The 19356-nt window shown below is 45.8% G+C and overlaps 1 protein-coding gene across 15 annotated transcripts in view; it reads left to right on the top strand.

The window, feature by feature from the left end:
- The window catches only part of PCM1 (pericentriolar material 1), an 869560-nt gene that overhangs the window by 627025 nt on the left and 223179 nt on the right, over positions 1 to 19356 (top strand). For all 15 annotated transcript variants that reach the window (XM_033944006.1, XM_033944000.1, XM_033944047.1 and 12 more), the window contains one exon: positions 8039 to 8159. In XM_033944006.1, coding sequence (XP_033799897.1) covers positions 8039 to 8159 — 121 coding nt within the window. The remainder of the gene's footprint in view (positions 1 to 8038; positions 8160 to 19356) is intronic.

The following is a 19356-nucleotide window of genomic DNA, read 5'->3' as shown; positions in this document are numbered from 1 at the left end:
GATATGGTAGCCATGTCCACAAAGGACATCCCAAATCCTGCCATCTCTATACGTAAAGACACCTGGTGTCATGATATCTGGCCTGACCATTTTACTTATTATTTCAAGCTAATCTGGTCTTATTCTAAATCTAAAACACGCCTGTTCTACCACTTATTTCTGCCCAATGGGATGATCAGTAACCCTCAGAAAGGCACCCAGACAATATAAAGCTTAAACAATAACACTTTATTACATGCATAGATAAATATTAAAATAGATTAACATCACCGTATTTCCGGACATCACTATCCCTCACAATCTGGAACCCAAAGCGATTGATAGGAGAGGAGAATCGAACGGGCTGTCCCTTGTTGCAACGAAACTGGATTCAAATTCTATGGGCTGAGTTTTTCTCTTTTATAGAGAAAAACTGCTGCCCTCTTAGTAAGACAGCCGGTTCTGTTCTTTTGTTATCTGTTTTGACAACACCCAGGTCAAAAGAGGTCAAGATAGCAGATACTTGTCACTGTCTTTTTGATGTAGTTTCCCATCTGTCTTTACTGATGATCATCTGGTTTTACTGTCCTTTGAAGATCAATGAGGTCAGGATGTTAGCTCCTGTGGAGATCAAAGAGGTCAGGACGCAAGGAGGTGTTGTAGTTTATTGTCTCTTTGATGCTATCCAGTTGTCACTCAAATAAAGGAAGTCAGGATAGGTGTTGCACTGTCTCTTTGATGCTATCAAGAAGGTGTTACAGAGGCCATCTGTCCTTTTGGTGTGATCAAGGAAATCAGATCAAAGAGGTCAGGATCTACAATAAGCAATGTTATTGTAGAGACCATCTGGTATTACTTTTCTTTGGGGGTAAGGAGTTCAGGTCAGCAGACTTGAGAATACATAAACAAAATTATCAGTAATATGCTGGGGCATAACTGGCATAACAACGCCCAATAATAAAAAGAGAACATCACACCAGAAGCTATATTAATCCAATAGATTTCTGGTCACAATATGAATTGCAATCAGAGATAGAAGAAGGAATCGATTTCTGGGATCACTGGATGACAACCAGCACATCCATTTTAGATAAAATTGCCCCTATACGCAATAGCAAAAGCAATGCAAATAAATATAACAAATGGTTTGACACCGAACTTCTAAAACTGAAACAACTAGCTAGACGACTAGAAAGAACTTGGAAAAAAACAGGAGAACTAACAGACCGTAACAAATGGAGAGCTAACATAAAAATCTACAAACAAATGATAAAAGACAAACGTAAAGCATTCTACTCAATTAAAATCAACTCATCTTGTAATGGTTCACAAGGAATCAATACAAAAGAGCTATTCAACCTGATCACAAATTTATTTGACACCGCTCGCTACACCACACTCACACACAACTCTAAGTTACCCTCTGCAAATGACTTAGCACTACACTTCGATTCAAAAATTAAAAACCTTAGAATTCATTGTTCAACAAACGACCATAGTGATCATCCGATACCTATCACCCAAGGAAATGATACATCGGCAGACATGATCTGGAGCTCCTTTCAAGATTTAGAGTGGAACAATTACAACAGACTATATAACAAATACTCTAAATCCTATTGCGTTCTGGACTCATGCCCCCCAGAAATCATGAAAGCGGCACCTTTAGTATTTAAACTATCTTTGATGCAATATTTGGCTCAAAACCTAAAAACTGGGAAGTTCCTCTCTAATAATGGTCACATAATAATAACCCCAATTCTAAAAAATCGAAAAGAATCTTCAGCTATAATATCCAACTACAGACCAGTAGCATCCATTCGGTTTATTGTAAAAATTATGGAGGGATTGGTACACACCCAACTGATGGATTATTTGGATCAGTTCTCTCTCCTACATGAAACTCAATCCGGTTTTAGACCGTTATTCAGTACTGAGACAGTAATTGCGGCTATTTTAGACAATCTGCGCCTACTGTTTAGTAAGGGCCTTAATGCCCTGGTTATGCAATTCGATATGAGTTCTGCCTTTGATCTAGTAGACCATGGGAAACTGCTGCAATGCTAGACGCCATTGGTATCAGGGACGAGGTGCTGAATTGGTTCCGTGGCTTCCTTATGTCCCGCACTTATCAAGTACATTTTAATTATGAACTTTCAGATACCTGGTGCAATCCATCCGGTGTGCCACAAGGGTCTCCGCTATCTCCATTGCTCTTCAACGTCTACATGTCCTCACTAGGCATGCAGCTAACCCAGTTAGGGATAAAACTATTTAGTTATGCAGATGATTTTACGATCATCATCCCGTTCGTTAATTCTATCTCTGAAACTATTCCTAAAGCTTCAGAAGCCATAAACGTGATGGGGCACTGGATGACAACCTTTAGGCTCAAACTTAATTCAGAAAAGACAACTTTCTTTGTTGCTTCGCCACATCCGCTTGACACCAAATCACCACTATGTATCAATAATCTTAATTACCCTATCCAACCTACCATAAAGATACTAGGTGTAACTTTAGATCAGTGCCTAACCATGAGAGACCAGGTGGACTCCTTAATCAGAAAGGGATTTTTCATTCTCTGGAAACTCAGATCCAAAGCTTATTTCAGATCAAAGCTTATTTCGATACAGCGGCATTCAGAACCCTAGTCCAATCCCTCGTACTGAGTCTACTTGACTACTGTAACATCGCCTATTTAGCAATTTCCCAAAAGAGCATGCAGTGTTTACAATTGATGCAAAATGCAGCGGTCAAACTGATCTTTGGGCTGAGGACGTTTGACCACGTGACACCCTACTACCGGCAGCTGCATTGGCTGCCAATGGAGGTGCGCGTAAAGTTTAAATTTGCCTGCTTCTGCTTCAAAGCACTACACGAACTTGCCTCTAAATATATAACTGACCTTTTCGTCTTCTCAGCCAACAGACACAAGAGAAGCTCACATTCCAACTTCGTTTCCCCCCCAGTGAGAGGTTGTAAACTGAAAAAACACCATGAACATCTTCTCTCGCACCAAGCAGCATCATGGGGTAAAGACCTAGAACAATTGCTTTCGCCCACTACTTATGAGGAATTTAGGAAATGTCTGAAAACACACCTGTTCCTAAAGTATCTAGACAACTGATCCTCTCTTCTCTCTCCCCTCTATAGCGATTAACTTGTTCTATTGATCACTCTCTCCTCAAAAATAGATTTTCTGTCCTATTAACCCTCTTTCTTCCTCCCCTCTTAAAGTCAATCAATTTGTACCTTTGCTTAATCTTTGTAAACCGCATAGAACTTCACGGTATTGCGGTATATAAGCTGTTATTATTATTAACTTAAACGTTTGAGTAGTTAAGATTAAATACACTAAATTGACTAAGAAAGTCACCGTTAACCCATGCCACAGTTCCATATTGGATAATACGACTATGATCCTTGGAGTGGCAATTCTGAGATTCTGTCCTTCATTTAATGAACTTAATCTCCTAGCGTGGAGGTCACCCATAAGTGAGAATAGGCTGCCTGCTTGTCCTGGGATAAAGCACAGTTACTTACCATAACAGTTGTTATCCAGGGACAGCAGGCAGCTATTCTCACAACCCACCCACCTCCCCTGGTTGGATTCTCTGCTAGCTATTTGAACTGAGGAGACTCGCCCTGTGCTGGGTGGGAAGGCACTCGCGCATGCGCGGTGTGGCAGACTCAAAACTTCTACATTTCTACAAACAAGTTTGCTTGCGAGGCTGACCGCATCCAGGCTCCGTGGATGACATCACCCATATTTGAGAATAACTTCCTGCTGTCGCTGGATAACAACGGTAAGTAACTGTGCTTTCTGGAATGGACGAATCAGTTTCTGTATGTATTTCCTCTCATTCTCAAGACACTCGTCAAACTCAAAAATGAACCTGCCACCATGATTCTGATAGCTCCTTGGTGGCCCAGACAACCGTGGTTCTCCCTTCTGCTTCAACTCAGCAGCAGGGAGCCACTACTTCTACCAGTGTTTCCCTCTCTGCTTACACAGAGTCAGGGGTCTTTGCTTCATCCCAACCTGCAGACTCTACACCTGACAGCTTGGTACCTCTCAACCTAACTGCCACTCTACATTTTTCCCAATCTGTCAATGACATTTTAGAGGCTTCTAGGAAGCCTACCACTAGGCAATGTTACAACCAGAAATGGACTAGATTTTCTGTATGGTGCACCATTCATCACAAGGAGTCTCAATCTACCTCCATCTTCAGTTTTGGATTACCTCTTGCATTTATCTCAGTCAGGCCTTAAATCCACATCCATCCAAGTCCATCTCAGTACAATTGCTGCTTTTCATCAGCCTATTGAAGGGAAACCCCCTTTCTGCTCATCCTGTGGTTTCCAGATTTATGAAAGGACTTTTCAATGTCAAGCCACCTCTCAAACCGCCTCCAGTGGTTTGGGATCTCAATATTGGTCTTGATCAATTGATGAAGCCTTCTTTTGAACCAATGGCTTTGGTTCATCTGAAATATCTCAATTGTAAAGTGGTTTTTCTCATTGCTCTCACATCTGCTCGTAGAGTCAGTGAGCTACAAGCTTTAGTAGTGGACCCACCTTTTACAGTCTTCCATTATGACAAGGTGGTCCTTTGTACTCATCCTAAATTCTTACCTAAAGTGGTTTCAGAGTTTCATCTCAACCAATCCATTGTACTTCCAGTGTTTTTTCCAAAGCCTCATTCTCACCCTAGAGAAACAGCTCTTCATACTCTGGACATTAAGCGTGCTTTGGCTTTCTACTTGCAATGCACTACACCACACAGATCTGCTGCTCAACTTTTTGTCTCATTTGATCCAAATAAGTTGGGACCAGTGTTCCCGCTAAGCTGCGCTGGGGTGCGTTGGCGCACAAAATATTACCTCGCAGCGCACATGTTTCTCGTCACAGCGCACACAGTGTAGAGCACAGTTCTTCAACCGCCGGTCCGCAAACAAAATCTTGCCGGTCCGCGAAGGATTCGGTCCCCGCCGCAACGAAAGGCCGGCGTCAGCTGACTTGCAACTTCCTGTTGCAGTCGCTGTGCCGGGACTCCTGCCTTCCACCGCGTTTGCCTCCTGCCTTGTCTCCGCACCTCCAGACCAGCAGCGGCAGCTGTGTATGCTTTTAACTTCGGCACAGAGCTGCCCCTAATCAATAGTTTAGCGCGGTTTCATAAGGCAGCCTCGGGGCCTTTGCTAGGCCGGCCCACATCGCATCATCGAAGCGGGCCGGCTATCAAAGGCCCCGAGGCTGCCTCATGAAACCGCGCTAAACTATTGATTAGGGGCAGCTCTGTGCCGAAGTTAAAAGCATACACAGCTGCCGCTGCTGGTCTGAACTCTTGGGCCGCTGAAGGAGGGCAAAAAGCAGCTGTCCTGGAGGTTTCCCTTCCTCTCGCCTTTACAGGTTCCTTTTTTCCACCTTTTTTTTTTTCCTTCAAACGGCAACGGGCCCCAGCATCGACATCAATCAAGTAAGTTCCACTGTTAATCAAGCGGTTCTGCTCGGCCAAAGCTTCCCCTGTGACATGAGCCACCCTCAGGGGAAAGAAAGTGATCCACAAAGGTGAGGGGAAGGGGGGCAGATGATGGAAGTTGGGGGGGGGGGGAGAGAGAGAGAGAGAGAGAAGGGGCAGATGATGGAATGGAGGAGATGAGAGAGAGAGAGAAGGGGACAGATGATGGAAGTGAGAAGAAGGGAGAGAGAGCAGAAGGCAGATGGATGTCAGTTGAGAAGGGAGAGCAGATGCTGAATGGAAGGAGGAGATAAATAAAGGGGGAAGAAAATAGTAAGATAATGGAGGGGTGAGGGAAAGGGGTGACAAGCTGTGTGTAGACACAGTGAAAAGAGGGAAACGGGACTAAATAGTAAGAAAGAATTTAATTTAGATGGAGGCAGAAAATAGAGAAGGAAGACCAGAGAAGAAAAGGGAAGAGAGAGCAGAGAATGATCAGATCTGAGTGGAGGAAATGAGAAGAGAGATATGCTAAAAACCACAGGGGGGAGGGAAGGATAGAGATGCCAGACCATGAGGGGAACAGAAGGAAGATGATGGATGCTAGACCAAATTGGGGGGTGGGGGGGGGCAGGAGGAGAGATGGCAGGGAAAGACAGACAGTGAATGGAAGGGGCAGATGCTGGACTGAAGAGACAGAGAAGATTATCATGCTGCTGTACCGGGCCATGGTACGCCCTCACCTGGAGTACTGCGTCCAGCACTGGTACTTTAAGAAGGACACGGTACTACTCGAAAGGATCCAGAGAAGAGCAACTAAAATGGTTAAGGGGCTGGAGGAGTTGCCGTACAGCGAAAGATTAGAGAAACTGGGCCTCTTCTCCCTTGAGCAGAGGAGATTGAGAGGGGACATGATAGAAACATTCAAGGTACTGAAGGGAATAGACTTAGTAGCTAAGGCAGGGAGAACGAGAGGGCACTCTCTAAAGTTGAAAGGGGATAGATTCCATACAAACGTAAGGAAGTTCTGTGGTAGAAAGCAACATATTTATTTGGCTCATAACTTGCTGGCGCCCGATATTTTTAGCTCACAGTGAAAAAAGTTTGCTCACAACACCCGCCCGCTTAGAGGGAACACTGGTTGGGACATCCGATTTCCAAGCGCATCATCCCCAACTGGATGGCTGCTTGCATCTCTTTCTGCTAAGCTCAGGCTGGACTGCATCTAAAGCTGGGGTGTCAAAGTCCCTCCTAGAGGGCTGCAATCCAGTCTGGTTTTCAGGATTTCCCCAATGAATATGCATAAGATCTATTAGCATACAATGAAAGCAGTGCATGCAAATAGATCTCATGCATATTCATTGGGGAAATCCTGAAAACCAGACTGATCTACAGGTTCGAGTCACAGCCCACAAAGTCAGAGCCATGGCGTCATCAGTAGCTTTCCTTAGATTCACTCCTATTAAGGAAATCTGCAAAGCTGCCACTTGGACCTCAGTTCATACATTCACCTCTCATTATTGTCTGGTTTCTTTTTCCAGATGGGATGGCCATTTTGGCCAGGAAGGTTTACAAAATTTATTCTCCTAAATTGCCAACACACCCACCATCCCATTTTGGTTAGCTTGGAGATCTCCTATATGTGAGAATATGCTGCCTGCTTGTCCTGGGATAAAGCACAGTTACTTACCATAACAGGTGTTATCCAGGGACAGCAGGAAGATATTCTCACAACCCACCCACCTCCCAAGGTTGGCTTCTTAGCTAGCTGTCTGAACTGAGGAGACATTGAGGAGACGTGCACCCTATGTTGGGCGAGAAGGCACTCGCACATGCGCAATGCGACAGTCACAAACTTTCTAAAGTTTTACAAGCAAGTCTGCTTGCGAGGGTGTCCACATCGGGGTTCCGTGGATGATGTCACCCACATGTGAGAATATCTGTCTGCTGTCCCTGGATAACACCTGTTACTGTAAGTAACTGTGCTTTTCTGTTAATGTACATAGGAGTCCGTATAGCTCGCCCTGTGCATTCTGCAATTCAATTGCTTTCTGCTTCAGACAGCTCTCTGTGGTACGGAACTGGAGTTCTCCTGTCAGTTGAATTAACATGTTTGATTAGCTTACTAATACAAAGTACTGAGTTGCTGAGTTCCATATGTGTTAGTGCTAGTTGCAAACAGCAGGTTGTTTTGTTGATTCACCTATGTTGCTGCAAGTTCATGCTAATAATTGTTCTTTTTCATAAGTTACAGAGCAGAACAGAAATGTATGTTATTTCAGGGTAAGTTCCCTGTGCTCCTCCTCCTTTTCTCCTGTTACAATGGAGCTCAATTGCTTTGGTACAAACTGATGAGGGGGCTATACTTCACTGGGGAAGGAAGAGATGCTGAAAGATGTGATTGACAACTTTCTGCAAGTGGTTCTCAAAAATGGATTGATCACCTAATGTATGGACTCCTGTGTATATTAATAGAAACACGATTATCCAGGACAGAACCTAATCGTTCAATGTCCTTCATTTTCCTTTGTTGGTTACTGTGTTTAAAGTACATTAGATATTTTTCTCTGAGTATTGCCTCCCTTTACTTTTCAGGAAACTTTTGAAAAAGACTTGGCCAAAGGACCATGTCAGCTTGATGAACAAAATGAAGTTGATAATGCTAGCACCTTGTCTACATCTTCAAATTTTGAACCTTTTGCAACTGATGATCTTGGTAAAAATGTTTATTTTTTTCTTGAAGCTACTGCAGTATGTGTGAATTAACAAAATTTTGTTTGCTCCTTAAAAAAACAAACAAACATATTTTTGAAATGCTTTGCATCTGTTGGTTTTAACCTTTCTCAATTACTAATACTGTACTGGCTTACCGTATATACTCGAATATAAACCAAGGTATCCTTTTTTCCATCCAAAAAGGGGAAAAAAAGGTTGACTTGAATATAAACTGAGGTTAGAAATTTGGGTTATCACGGTGAGCCAATCTATAAAGACTGTTCACCCTCCCTCCCCATCAATTATCTCATAAGTCACTAAACATAATACAAATATCTGTGATGCATATATCCCAAAGCTTAATTATTCAAATGATGCAACACTCAAATTCAAAGCTCATATTATTCAATTCATTCTTTCCACATTCTTCTTCGTGTTAAATTGCTTCAATAAATAAATAACTTAATATTTCATTTATAAAATCAAATTTTCTCATACTCTTTCATTTCTTCATTTGACCTCAGGGCTACACTTGAATTATCTTTTTCATGTATAATTGAAGCATTTTGTAGCAAGCCTCCTCATCGATCAAAGATTATTCATACATCTTATAGGATTAGTATTATGCCAAACAGCACTTATCTTAATTAGCAGCAGAGAGGGACTCCGATGTGAATTCGCGTTTCGCAAATAGCTGTTTCAATGAAAGTCCCCTATAATAAATATGAAGCATCATTATAAACTAACTAAAAAAGTTAAATGAACCAGCAAAATACATCTATATACATAAATTCTCACCATTTAGATCAGACCTCCACACTCTCCGTGCTGTTCTAATATGGCAGCAGCGTCTTAGTGGAAACGTTAAATACCCATTCAGTTCTCATTTATCCAATCACAGATCACTCCTCACAGAGCCCTCCCACTTACAAAGCAACATCATCCATTCCAACTCTGCATTCAGCCCCTTGGGGCTGACAGTATTCAACTCAAAAATCCATTTCTGCTCATGATAGTTAAGAAATCTCTCTAGATCACCACCCTCCCACCCTACTGTAATCTGATCGATAACACACCATCTAAGATCAGTAATACTGTGCCCCTTTTCTAACCAATGAGTTACTATAGGAGCTTGTTCAGACTTCGTAACAATCTTGGATTTATATTCTGTCAGGCGGATCTTAATCTGCCTGCTACTTCTCCCTATATAAACCAAATTACAAGGGCATATTAGAGCGTACACTACATGGCTACTATTACAGTCAGTGTTAGTTTTCGATATTATCCTCTTCCCTGTTCTGGGGTCCTGCCAACTGGGACTCTAAATATTAAGATCACACCAGTGGCAGTTCCCGCAGCTCCTATGGCTATTTTGCTGATATCTGGGTCTATCATTCCCCAATTTTACATGCCGAAGCATTTCACCCAAGTTCTTAGATCTCTTATAGGCAAACATAGGGGGCTCTTGAAACACCTGGTGAAGTTGTACTATATCCCAGTGCCTTCTAATAGTAGAGATAAATCCAGAGGACATAGTGGAATATGGAATTACACAAACTAATCTATTATTTTTCTTCTTCATTCTGATACTGTAAGAGCAACTCCCTTTGAGAATAATATGCCCTTAGGTACGCTTTCCTCACTGTCCTTTTAGGATAACGTTGGGAAAAGAACCTAGTCTCCAAAACCCTGGCTGATCTTTAAAGTCTTGAATAAAAGTGCAAATCCGCCGGAGCCTCAAAAATTGGCTCACTGGTAGATTGTACTTTAAATGAAAAGGGTGAAAACTATGAAAACACAGTAAAATATCTGAATATATTAAGAAAATTCAAGTGATGTATTTAATCTTAAATGTTTTATTAATTGTACAGTTGATTTAAGTTTTTAAAAATGAATAAAGAATTACAAAAAAAAAAGAAAATCAACAGATCTAAAATTTCTATTGTTATAAAGTGACTTAATTTCAAACTTGAGATTAACATCTTGATTATTCAACCAACTTTCCCTTGGAACCGGTCCAAAGGAAAAAGATATCATCAAGATAGCGTTTCCAACATTGAACTTTCTGAAAAAATGGGGAGGTACAGACAATCAACCTTTCAAATTTAGCCATGTAGAGAGATGCCACCAATGGGGCCAATGTTGCCCCCATCGCAACAAAAAAGAACAGGGGAAACAAAACTGCAGAAAAGAAATTTGTTATTGCCCCCATTGCAACACCATGGGACTGCTCATAAAATTTGCTATTAAACCAAAAGTAATTTCTCTTAATTACCATCTCTGCCATTAAAAGCAGAAATTCAGAAGAAAACCTCTGTTGGTCATCAGTCCTAGCTTGAAGAACCTCTGCAATTACTGCTGACGCTTCCTGCTGAAGGATATTCGTATATAGAGCAGCAACGTCCATTGTTACTAATAAGACATCAGCTCCAACATCAGTATAGATGTATTTTGCTGGTTCATTTAACTTTGTTAGTTAGTTTATAATGATGTTTCATATTTATTATAGGGAACTTTCATTGAAACAGCTATTTGCGAAACGCAAATTCACGTCGGAGTCCCTCTCTGCTGCTAATTAAGATAAGTGTTGTTTGGCATAATACTAATCCTATAAGATGTATGAATAATCTTTGACCGATGAGGAGGCTTGCTACAAAATGCTTGAATTGTTCATGAAATAGATAATTCAAGTGTAGCCCTGAGGTCAAATTAATAAATGAAAGAGTATGAGAAAATTTGAATTTATAAATGAAATATTAAGTTATTTATTTATTGAAGCAATTTAACACAAAGAAGAATGTGGAAAGAATGAATTGAATAATATGAGCTTTGAATTTGAGCATTGTATCATTTGAAGAATTAAGTTATTAGCTTCACTCTAAGTTATTTCTAAATAAAATAGGCCTTGTATTTGGTGACTATATCCCAAAGCTAACATATTCACAACAAGGTCCTTGCATAGGAAAACCCAACTACAAGTATCCACAAACTTAAATAAATGTAGACAGAAATCAGACTTAAACCTCAAGAAGCCATATGCAGTTAAACAACAGAGAAATTGAAACAGCACTTTACACTTTTGAATATAAAAAGAAAGCAGTGTAAATTTACAGTAAAACTGCATTTTCTGTTCATGAAATTAAAAATAAATTTTTTTTTTTCTACCTTTATTGTCTGGCCAGTTTATTCATGTTTATCCCAGTTTCTGCTTTCTTCTGTCTTTTCTTAATTTTCTTTCCAGGATCTGCCTCTTCTCTCATTCCTGTCCTACATCCATCTTTGACTTTAACCTTTTCCTTTCAGAAAAACATAATAATAATAATAATAACTTTATTTATCCCAGGACAAGCAGGCATGATATTCTCACATGTGGGTGACGTCATCTATGGAGCCCCAGTGCGGACAGCTTTTCAAGCAAACTTGATTGAAGTTTCAAGCTTGCTATGCTGCACCACGCATGTGCATGCCTTCTCCCTCCACTAGAGGGCGCATCCCCACCTCGTGGTCCTCAGTTCTGTTTCTTCCGCGGAGCCAGAAGCCCTGTTGATTTTGTGCTCCGTGCATTTTTGCCTTCTGCCACCGCAGCTGATTGATCTTTCTCGGTCGCTGTGCTTTGTTTGTTGTTTTCTTTCGTTCGCGTGTCTGTATTCATCGAAAAAAAAAAAGTTTTTGTTTAGCTCCGGGGGCTCCTGGGAGCCGCAGCCGCGGGACCTCGTTCGTTCCTGGCCGTTTTTTGTGTTCATGTCCCGTCCCTTGACGGGCTTTAAAAAGTGCACCCGGTGCGATCGGTTGCTTTCTATCACCGATCCCCACCGATGGTGCCTGGTTTGCCTGGGGGCGGATCACTCCATGGACTCCTGCACTCGGTGCTCCACGTTCCAACCTCGTGCTCTCCGCCGCCGGCGTGCCCATATGACGGAGCTCTTTAGTGTTGATTCCGCGGCGGGAAAGGCCTCGACGTCGGCCTCGGCCTTGACCTCGGCCTCGACTCCCTCGACCTCGCCGCGGCTGCCTTCCTCATCGAAACTGGCGTCCTCAACCCCGAAGCAGACTCTGGGTAAGTCCTCGCTTCCTTCCTCTGCTCCAGGGTCTTCGAAGAAGCCATCCTCGGGCTCCTCGACGGGGGCGGGTGGGTCATCCTCGGCCCCGCCCCGGGCGTCGAAGTCGGGTGCCCTGCGGGAATACTCGTTGCCGAGGTCGCCCTCGAGGGAGCATCCGCCGACTTCGGACATGCCATCTATGATGGCTATCCCCGTTTTCCAGGACATGCTCCGGGCGATGATCGCCTCGGAGCTGTCCTGCGCCCTGGCACATCTGCAGCCTGCTTCGGCCTCGGCAGCCTCGGTGCCGGTAGTCCCGGCCTCGACCCCAACTTTGCCCTCGACCTCGTTAGTCGACCAGCCTGAGCGGAGTGTGCGGTCTCGGGACAAAGTGCGCAGGGTTCGCCGGATTTCCTCTTCTTCTTCCTCGTCGAGGTCCTCCCGGGGATCCTCACCCTCGGGTCGGCCTCGGGCGAAGCGTCGATCCCGGAAACCTAAGCGCCCTCGGGGGTCGCCTAGGCGGCAGGGTCGCTCTTCGCCGGCGAGGAAAGCGGAGACTCTGAAAGTCTCGGAGCTCCGCCTGGATAACCCGAGGCTTGTGCGTTCCTCTGCGGGAAGGGGATCGAGGGACTCCTCCCCGAGGAGGATGGAGCTTGCCTCGGTGCCTCGTACCCCGGGGACTTCCCCGAGGGGTTCCTCGGGGCATCGGAGGTCGCCGACCCCGACGAAATCCTTTGGTGGGGCTTCGTGGGGCTCGGAGTCGGGTACCGGTCGGGAACCCAGGTATTCCCGTGAGGCTTCCCCATCCTTCTTAGCGGGCCTGGCCTCTCGATCTCCTTTCCCTACCTTGAGGCTCTCCTCTTTCTCGAGATTTGTCATTGACATGGGGAAGGCTTTGGACCTCGACCTTTTGTCTGGGTCCCAATATTCAAAGGAGTTTCTGGAGGAGCAAGATTTGCCATATCCTCCACGTGAGTCTCCGCGTCTGCCTTTAAACAAGATCCTACATCAGGCATTCTTGCGGAACATGGACTCCCCTTATGCTGTCACGGCGGTTCCCTCGAAGATGGAATCTAAGTACCGCAAGGTCCCCTGTAAGGGCTTCGAGAAGGCGCAATTGTCCCACCAGTCTTTACTGGTGGAATCGGCTCTGAAAAAATCCCAGCCTTCTCGGGTTTCGGCTGCGGTCCCGCTCAGGCGCGAGGGGCGGACCCTAGATAAGTTTGGGCGCCGCCTCTACCACAATTCGATGATGGCTAACCGTGTGCTTAACTATGCTTTCACCTTCTCTTCCTACCTGCGACAGATGGTGAAGGCGATGCCCCGTTATCACGGGGTTATGCCGGATTGGCATAAGGGAGACTTTGGCAAGTTTATGGCATCCTTGTCTCAGCTGCGCTTGTTCCTCTTTCATGCCATCTATGACGCTTTTGAGTTGTCGTCACGAGTCTCCGCCTTCGCGGTGGCAATGCGCCGTCTTGCGTGGCTGCGCACTGTGGATATTGACCTGAATTTGCAGAAGCGCCTGGCCAATTTAACATGCGTCGGCTCGGAAATTTTTGATGAGTCTCTGGAGGCGGCGACTAAACGCCTGTCCGAGCATGAGCGCTCTCTCGCCTCCTTGGTTCGTCCCAAAGCCAAGTTGGCGACTCTGAAACCGTACAGACCTCCACCGCGGCGTTATCCGCAGAAGTCTACGCCGGCGTTCTCCAGGCCTCCTCCCCGGCGTCCGCCTCAGCAGGCCAGGGCACCGCACCAGAAGCCTCAGGCGCAAGGGGCGTCTAAGCCGGCGCCGTCTTTTTGACGTGCTGAGCGGATGGGGGCGGGCCCCCTCTGCGCTCTCGCCGACCCCGCTTCCCATCGGGGGCCGGTTAAGGTTTTTGTCATTCGGCCTGGACTCTGATCACTTCGGACGCTTGGGTACTCCGTGTTGTCTCGGAGGGTTACTCACTAAATTTCATGACTACGCCGCCGGACAATCCACCGGGCGCGTCTCTTTCCAACCGAGCACAGCTGCCTCTTCTTCTCTCAGAAGCCAGGGCCTTGTTGAGCCTTCGGGCGGTGGAGCCGGTTCCCCCCGAACAACGGAGACAGGGGTTTTACTCCCGTTATTTTCTGGTCCCGAAGAAGACCGGGGACCTGCGCCCTATTTTGGACCTCCGGAAGCTCAACAAGTTCCTTGTCCGGGAGAAGTTCCGTATGTTATTGCTTCCGGTGCTGTACCCTCTGTTGGAAGAGGGGGACTGGATGTGCCTCCTGGACCTGAAGGAAGCTTACACTCATGTTCCGGTGCATCCCGCCTTCCGCAAGTTTCTACGGTTCCAGGTGGGGGAGTTGCACCTTCAGTATCGGGTTCTCCCCTTTGGGTTGGCTTCGTCCCCTCGAGTCTTCACGAAGTGCATGGTAGTGGTCGCGGCGGCCCTACGATCTCAGGGTCTGCAGGTCTTTCCCTACCTGGATGATTGGCTGATCAAAGCCCCTTCAAAGGAGGGGGTTATCTCAGCGACCCGACAGACTATTATTTTCCTTCAGCGTCTGGGGTTCGAGGTGAATTTTCCCAAGTCCCAGTTGTGCCCTGCCCAATCCCTTCAGTTTATCGGGGCTGTGCTGGACACGGTTCGCCTCCGTTCGTTCCTCCCCCCTCCACGGTTGGAGGCCTTGCTCCGACTGAGTCGCCAGATTTCGCTGCAGCCCTCGGTATCGGCTCAGCGTCTGATGATTCTGCTCGGCCACATGGCGTCGACGGTTCATGTCACACCGTTCGCCCGCTTGCACCTGAGGCTTCCCCAGTGGACCTTGGCCTCCCAGTGGCGGCAGGATCGGGACCCGGTCTCTTTTCCGGTGACGGTGACTCCTTCTTTGAGAAACTCGCTCCGTTGGTGGACCAACTCTTCCAATCTTTCTGGGGGTTTGCTCTTTCTCGTCCCTCCGCATCGCAAGGTCCTGACCACGAACTCTTCGGAGTAAGCGTGGGGGGCTCATCTTGACGGTCTGCGGACTCAAGGCCTATGGTCGGCGGAGGACCGTCTTTGTCACATCAATGTGTTGGAGCTTCGTGCCATTTTTCTGGCTGCTCGAGCATTCTACCACCTGTTGCACGATCAGGTAGTCCTCGTGCGGACGGACAATCAGGTGGCGATGTACTATGTGAACAAGCAAGGTGGGACGGGCTCTTGGGCCCTGTGCCGGGAGGCCCTACGCCTTTGGAAGTGGGCGGTCTCTCAGAACATCTTCCTTCGGGCGGTTTACATTCAGGGAGAGAGAAATTGTCTGGCCGACAAACTCAGTCGTCTTCTCCAACCGCACGAGTGGTCGATCAACTCCCGGGTTCTACACGAGGTCTTCGACCGCTGGGGGACCCCTCAAGTGAATCTGTTTGCCTCGCCGGAGACTCACAAACTGCCCCTCTATTGTTCTCGGATGTACTCCCCGGACCGTCTCTAGGCCGATGCCTTTCTTCTCGATTGGGGAGGGCGGTTCCTGTATGCATTTCCTCCTTTTCCTCTGATCTTGAGAACGTTGGTTCATCTCAAATCGACGAGAGCCACTATGATTCTCATTGCGCCCCGTTGGCCTCGTCAGCATTGGTTCTCTCTGCTCCTTCAACTCAGTGTTCGGGAGCCTCTACTTCTGCCTGTTTTTCCCTCTCTGCTGTCCCAGAGTCGGGGTTCGCTGTTGCATCCCAATCTTTAGTCTCTACATCTCACTGCTTGGTTCCTTTCCCCTTGACTTCGGTTCCTGTTTCTCAGTCTGTGAGGGAGGTTTTGGAAGCCTTGCGCAAGGTTTCGACTCGGCTTTGCTATTCCCAGAAGTGGACCAGATTTTCATCTTGGTGTTCCTCGCACCATCTGGATCCGAGCTCGGTTCCGGTGTCTTCGGTTCTGGATTATTTATTGCATTTGTCCCAGTCTGGGCTAAAGACGACTTCCATTCAAGTGCATCTTAGTGCTATTGCGGCTTTCCATCGGCCTCTTGAGGGTAGGTCTCTCTCTCTTCACCCTCTGGTTGCTCGTTTCATGAGGGGGCTTTTGAATGTTCATCCTCCTCTGAAACCTCCTCCTGTGGTTTGGGATCTTAATGTGGTTTTGGCTCAACTGATGAAGCCTCCGTTTGAGCCCATTGCCAAATCTCATCTTAAGTTTCTAACTTGGAAGGTGATCTTTCTGATTACGCTCACGTCTGCTCGTCGGATTAGTGAGCTGCAGGCTTTGGTTGCGGATCCACCTTTTACTGTGTTCCATCATGACAAAGTGGTTCTTCGCACTCATCCTAAGTTTTTGCCTAAAGTTGTGTCTGATTTCCATCTCAATCAGTCCATTGTTCTTCCGGTGTTTTTTCTGAAGCCCCATTCTCATCCTGGTGAGGTGGCGCTTCACACGCTTGACTATAAGAGGGCGTTGGCTTTTTATCTTCAACGCACTAAGTCTCATCGGAGGGTTCCTCAATTGTTTTTGTCCTTCGACCCTAATCGGTTGGGACATCCTGTTTCCAAGCGCACTTTGTCCAACTGGTTAGCTGCTTGTATTTCTTTTTGCTACGCTCAGGCTGGTCTTCCACTCCATGGTCGAGTTACAGGGCATAAGGTCCGAGCGATGGCAGCTTCTGTTGCTTTCCTCCGGTCTACTCCTGTGGAGGACATCTGTAAGGCTGCCACTTGGTCTTCGGTTCATACTTTCACCTCCCACTACTGCCTGGACACGTTGTCCAGAAGTGACGGCCGGTTTGGCCAGTCGGTTTTACGTAATCTGTTTTCCTAAATTGCCATCCTCCCACCTGCCCTTTTTGGTTGGCTTGGAGGTCACCCACATGTGAGAATATCATGCCTGCTTGTCCTGGGATAAAGCACAGTTACTTACCGTAACAGGTGTTATCCAGGGACAGCAGGCATATATTCTCACAACCCGCCCTCCTCTCCGGGAATGGCTTCTTTGCTGGCTATGGAACTGAGGATCATGAGGTGGGGATGCGCCCTCTATTGAAGGGAGAAGGCATGCACATGCGTGGTGCAGCATAGCAAGCTTGAAACTTCAATCAAGTTTGCTTGAAAAGCTGTCCGCGCTTGGGCTCTGTAGATGACGTCACCCACATGTGAGAATATATGCCTGCTGTCCCTGGATAACACCTGTTACGGTAAGTAACTGTGCTTTTTCTATACCGCCATAGTCAGACGACTTCTAGGCGATTCAACATCAAAAGAAGGCTGGACATTCAGCGAATTACCAATGCATGAGGGGGAGTTACAGGAGAAGGATTGTAGAGGAGGGAAGTGTAAGGGGGGGAGGGGGAAAAAAGGAGGGAAAGTGAGAGGGGAAGGAATTGCCTGAGGAATGCTTCGAGTTGTAGGGGAAAAAGTGTAGTGAGCGCGGAATGGTCTGTTTAGGTGATGAATTTGTCAAACAGAGCAGTTTTGATAGATTTTCGGAATGCGTTGTAGGTATGTCTGGTTTTATTTATATAGTTTCCCAGCCAGGATTGTTGTCTGTTTGCTTGGAACATGAAGGTTCTGTCAAGGTAGGATTTGTATTTGCAGCCAATAATTTTAGGATAGGCGAAGATGTTTTTGTTTCTGGTTGTTCATGTGGGGTTGTGTAGAGTAAAGTGTGTTTGCAGGTAGGAAGATGCTAGGCTCCAGATTTGTTTGAAGCAGATGCATGCAAATTTGAACTGTATTCGCACTTCCATTGGTAGCCAGTGCAGCTTTTTGTAGTATGGGCTAATGTGATCTTGTTTTCTCAGTCCAAAGATTAAGCAGTGTTTGGTACTAATCTCAGTTTTTTTTATTGTTTTTTGTGGGATACCCAGGTAGACGATGTTGCAGTATTGCAGTGTGGATAGGATCAGCGATTGCACCAGTAACCTGAAGGATGTTGTGTCAAAATATTTTTTATAGTCCTTAGCTTCCATAGAGTGTAGAAGCATTTCTTCACTGTTAAGTTTGTGTGGTCGGGGATGGTCAAGTGCATGTCTAGAGTGACATCTAGGATTTTTATGGTTTTGGAAATAGGATATTCGTGGCTGTTTATTTTTCAATGATGTTTTCGTTATTTTGTCGTTGGGGGTTGCCAAGAAGACTTTTGTTTTCTCTGTGTTTAGTTTCAGTTTGAAGTCAGTGATCCATTTTTCGATTTCTTTCATTGTGTGTGAAACGCTGTCTATAATTTCAGTTGAGATGTCATTTATGGGGATTAGGATGGATATATCGTTTGCGTATATGTAATGTGTTAAGTTTAATTTTTGTAGTTGGTGACCTAAGGATGCTATGTAAATGTTGAATAGAGTAGGCGATAGAGGGGAGCCTTGGGGTACCCCTGACGGATTATTTCATGGGTTGGAGTGATTTCCATTGCTGGCAACATAAGAATAATCTTTCTGGCTCAGACCAATGCCTATTCTCATGTTGACCAATCCAAGTCACTAGTATCTGGCCAAAACCCAAAGAGTAGCAACATTCCATGCTATCGATCTAGGGCAAGCAGTGGCTTGCCCCCATGTCTTTCTCAATAACAGACCTGTCCTCCAGGAAATTGTCCAAACTTTTCTTAAAACCAGCTACGTTAGCCTCCATTTATTTTTCTTCATCTCTATCTACTTCTAATTTCTCAGGTTTTTTTTGCTAACTCTTCCCTCTCTCCCCCCTTCCAGTGTCTTTTCTTTCTCTCTATCTTCCCCCTTTATTTTCACTCTTCTAACCAGTATCTACTGTCTTGCCCCCTCCATCCAGCATATCCTCTCCCCTCTTTCTTCCAACACCTCATCTCTCTTTCCCTCCACCTACATTCAAGATCTCTCCTCATCACCTTTTACCCTTTGCTTCTTCCAAGAGAGTTGCGGGTCAGGGGCAGGCCTGACATGCAAGGCAGACAGCTGATTCCTCCTGATGGTGGCTTTGGCTGTCCTCCATGCTGTTTGCCGGCCACCGTGAGAAGGAGTAAGTGAAGATTCAACGGTGCATCTGAATTGTGAGCAGCCCTGCCTTTGATCCTGTCCCAGTCCCGCTAAACTGGCTGGCAATAACGAAGCCAGACTCTGTGGGGTCCTTCCCTATTACTAAATCACTATAGGCTCTGATTGTCTCGATGCCACCCCTCAAAATCAGGGGTCCGGGGTCAAGATCGACAGAGCCTTTAGCAATTTGGCAAGAGGGAAGGTCCCCGCGGT

The sequence above is a fragment of the Geotrypetes seraphini genome, chromosome 1 (assembly GCF_902459505.1).
Source record: "Geotrypetes seraphini chromosome 1, aGeoSer1.1, whole genome shotgun sequence".
Taxonomy (NCBI): Eukaryota; Metazoa; Chordata; class Amphibia; order Gymnophiona; family Dermophiidae; genus Geotrypetes; species Geotrypetes seraphini.
Note: the sequence above shows the minus strand (reverse complement) of the source record. Positions and strands in the feature narration are given on the sequence as shown.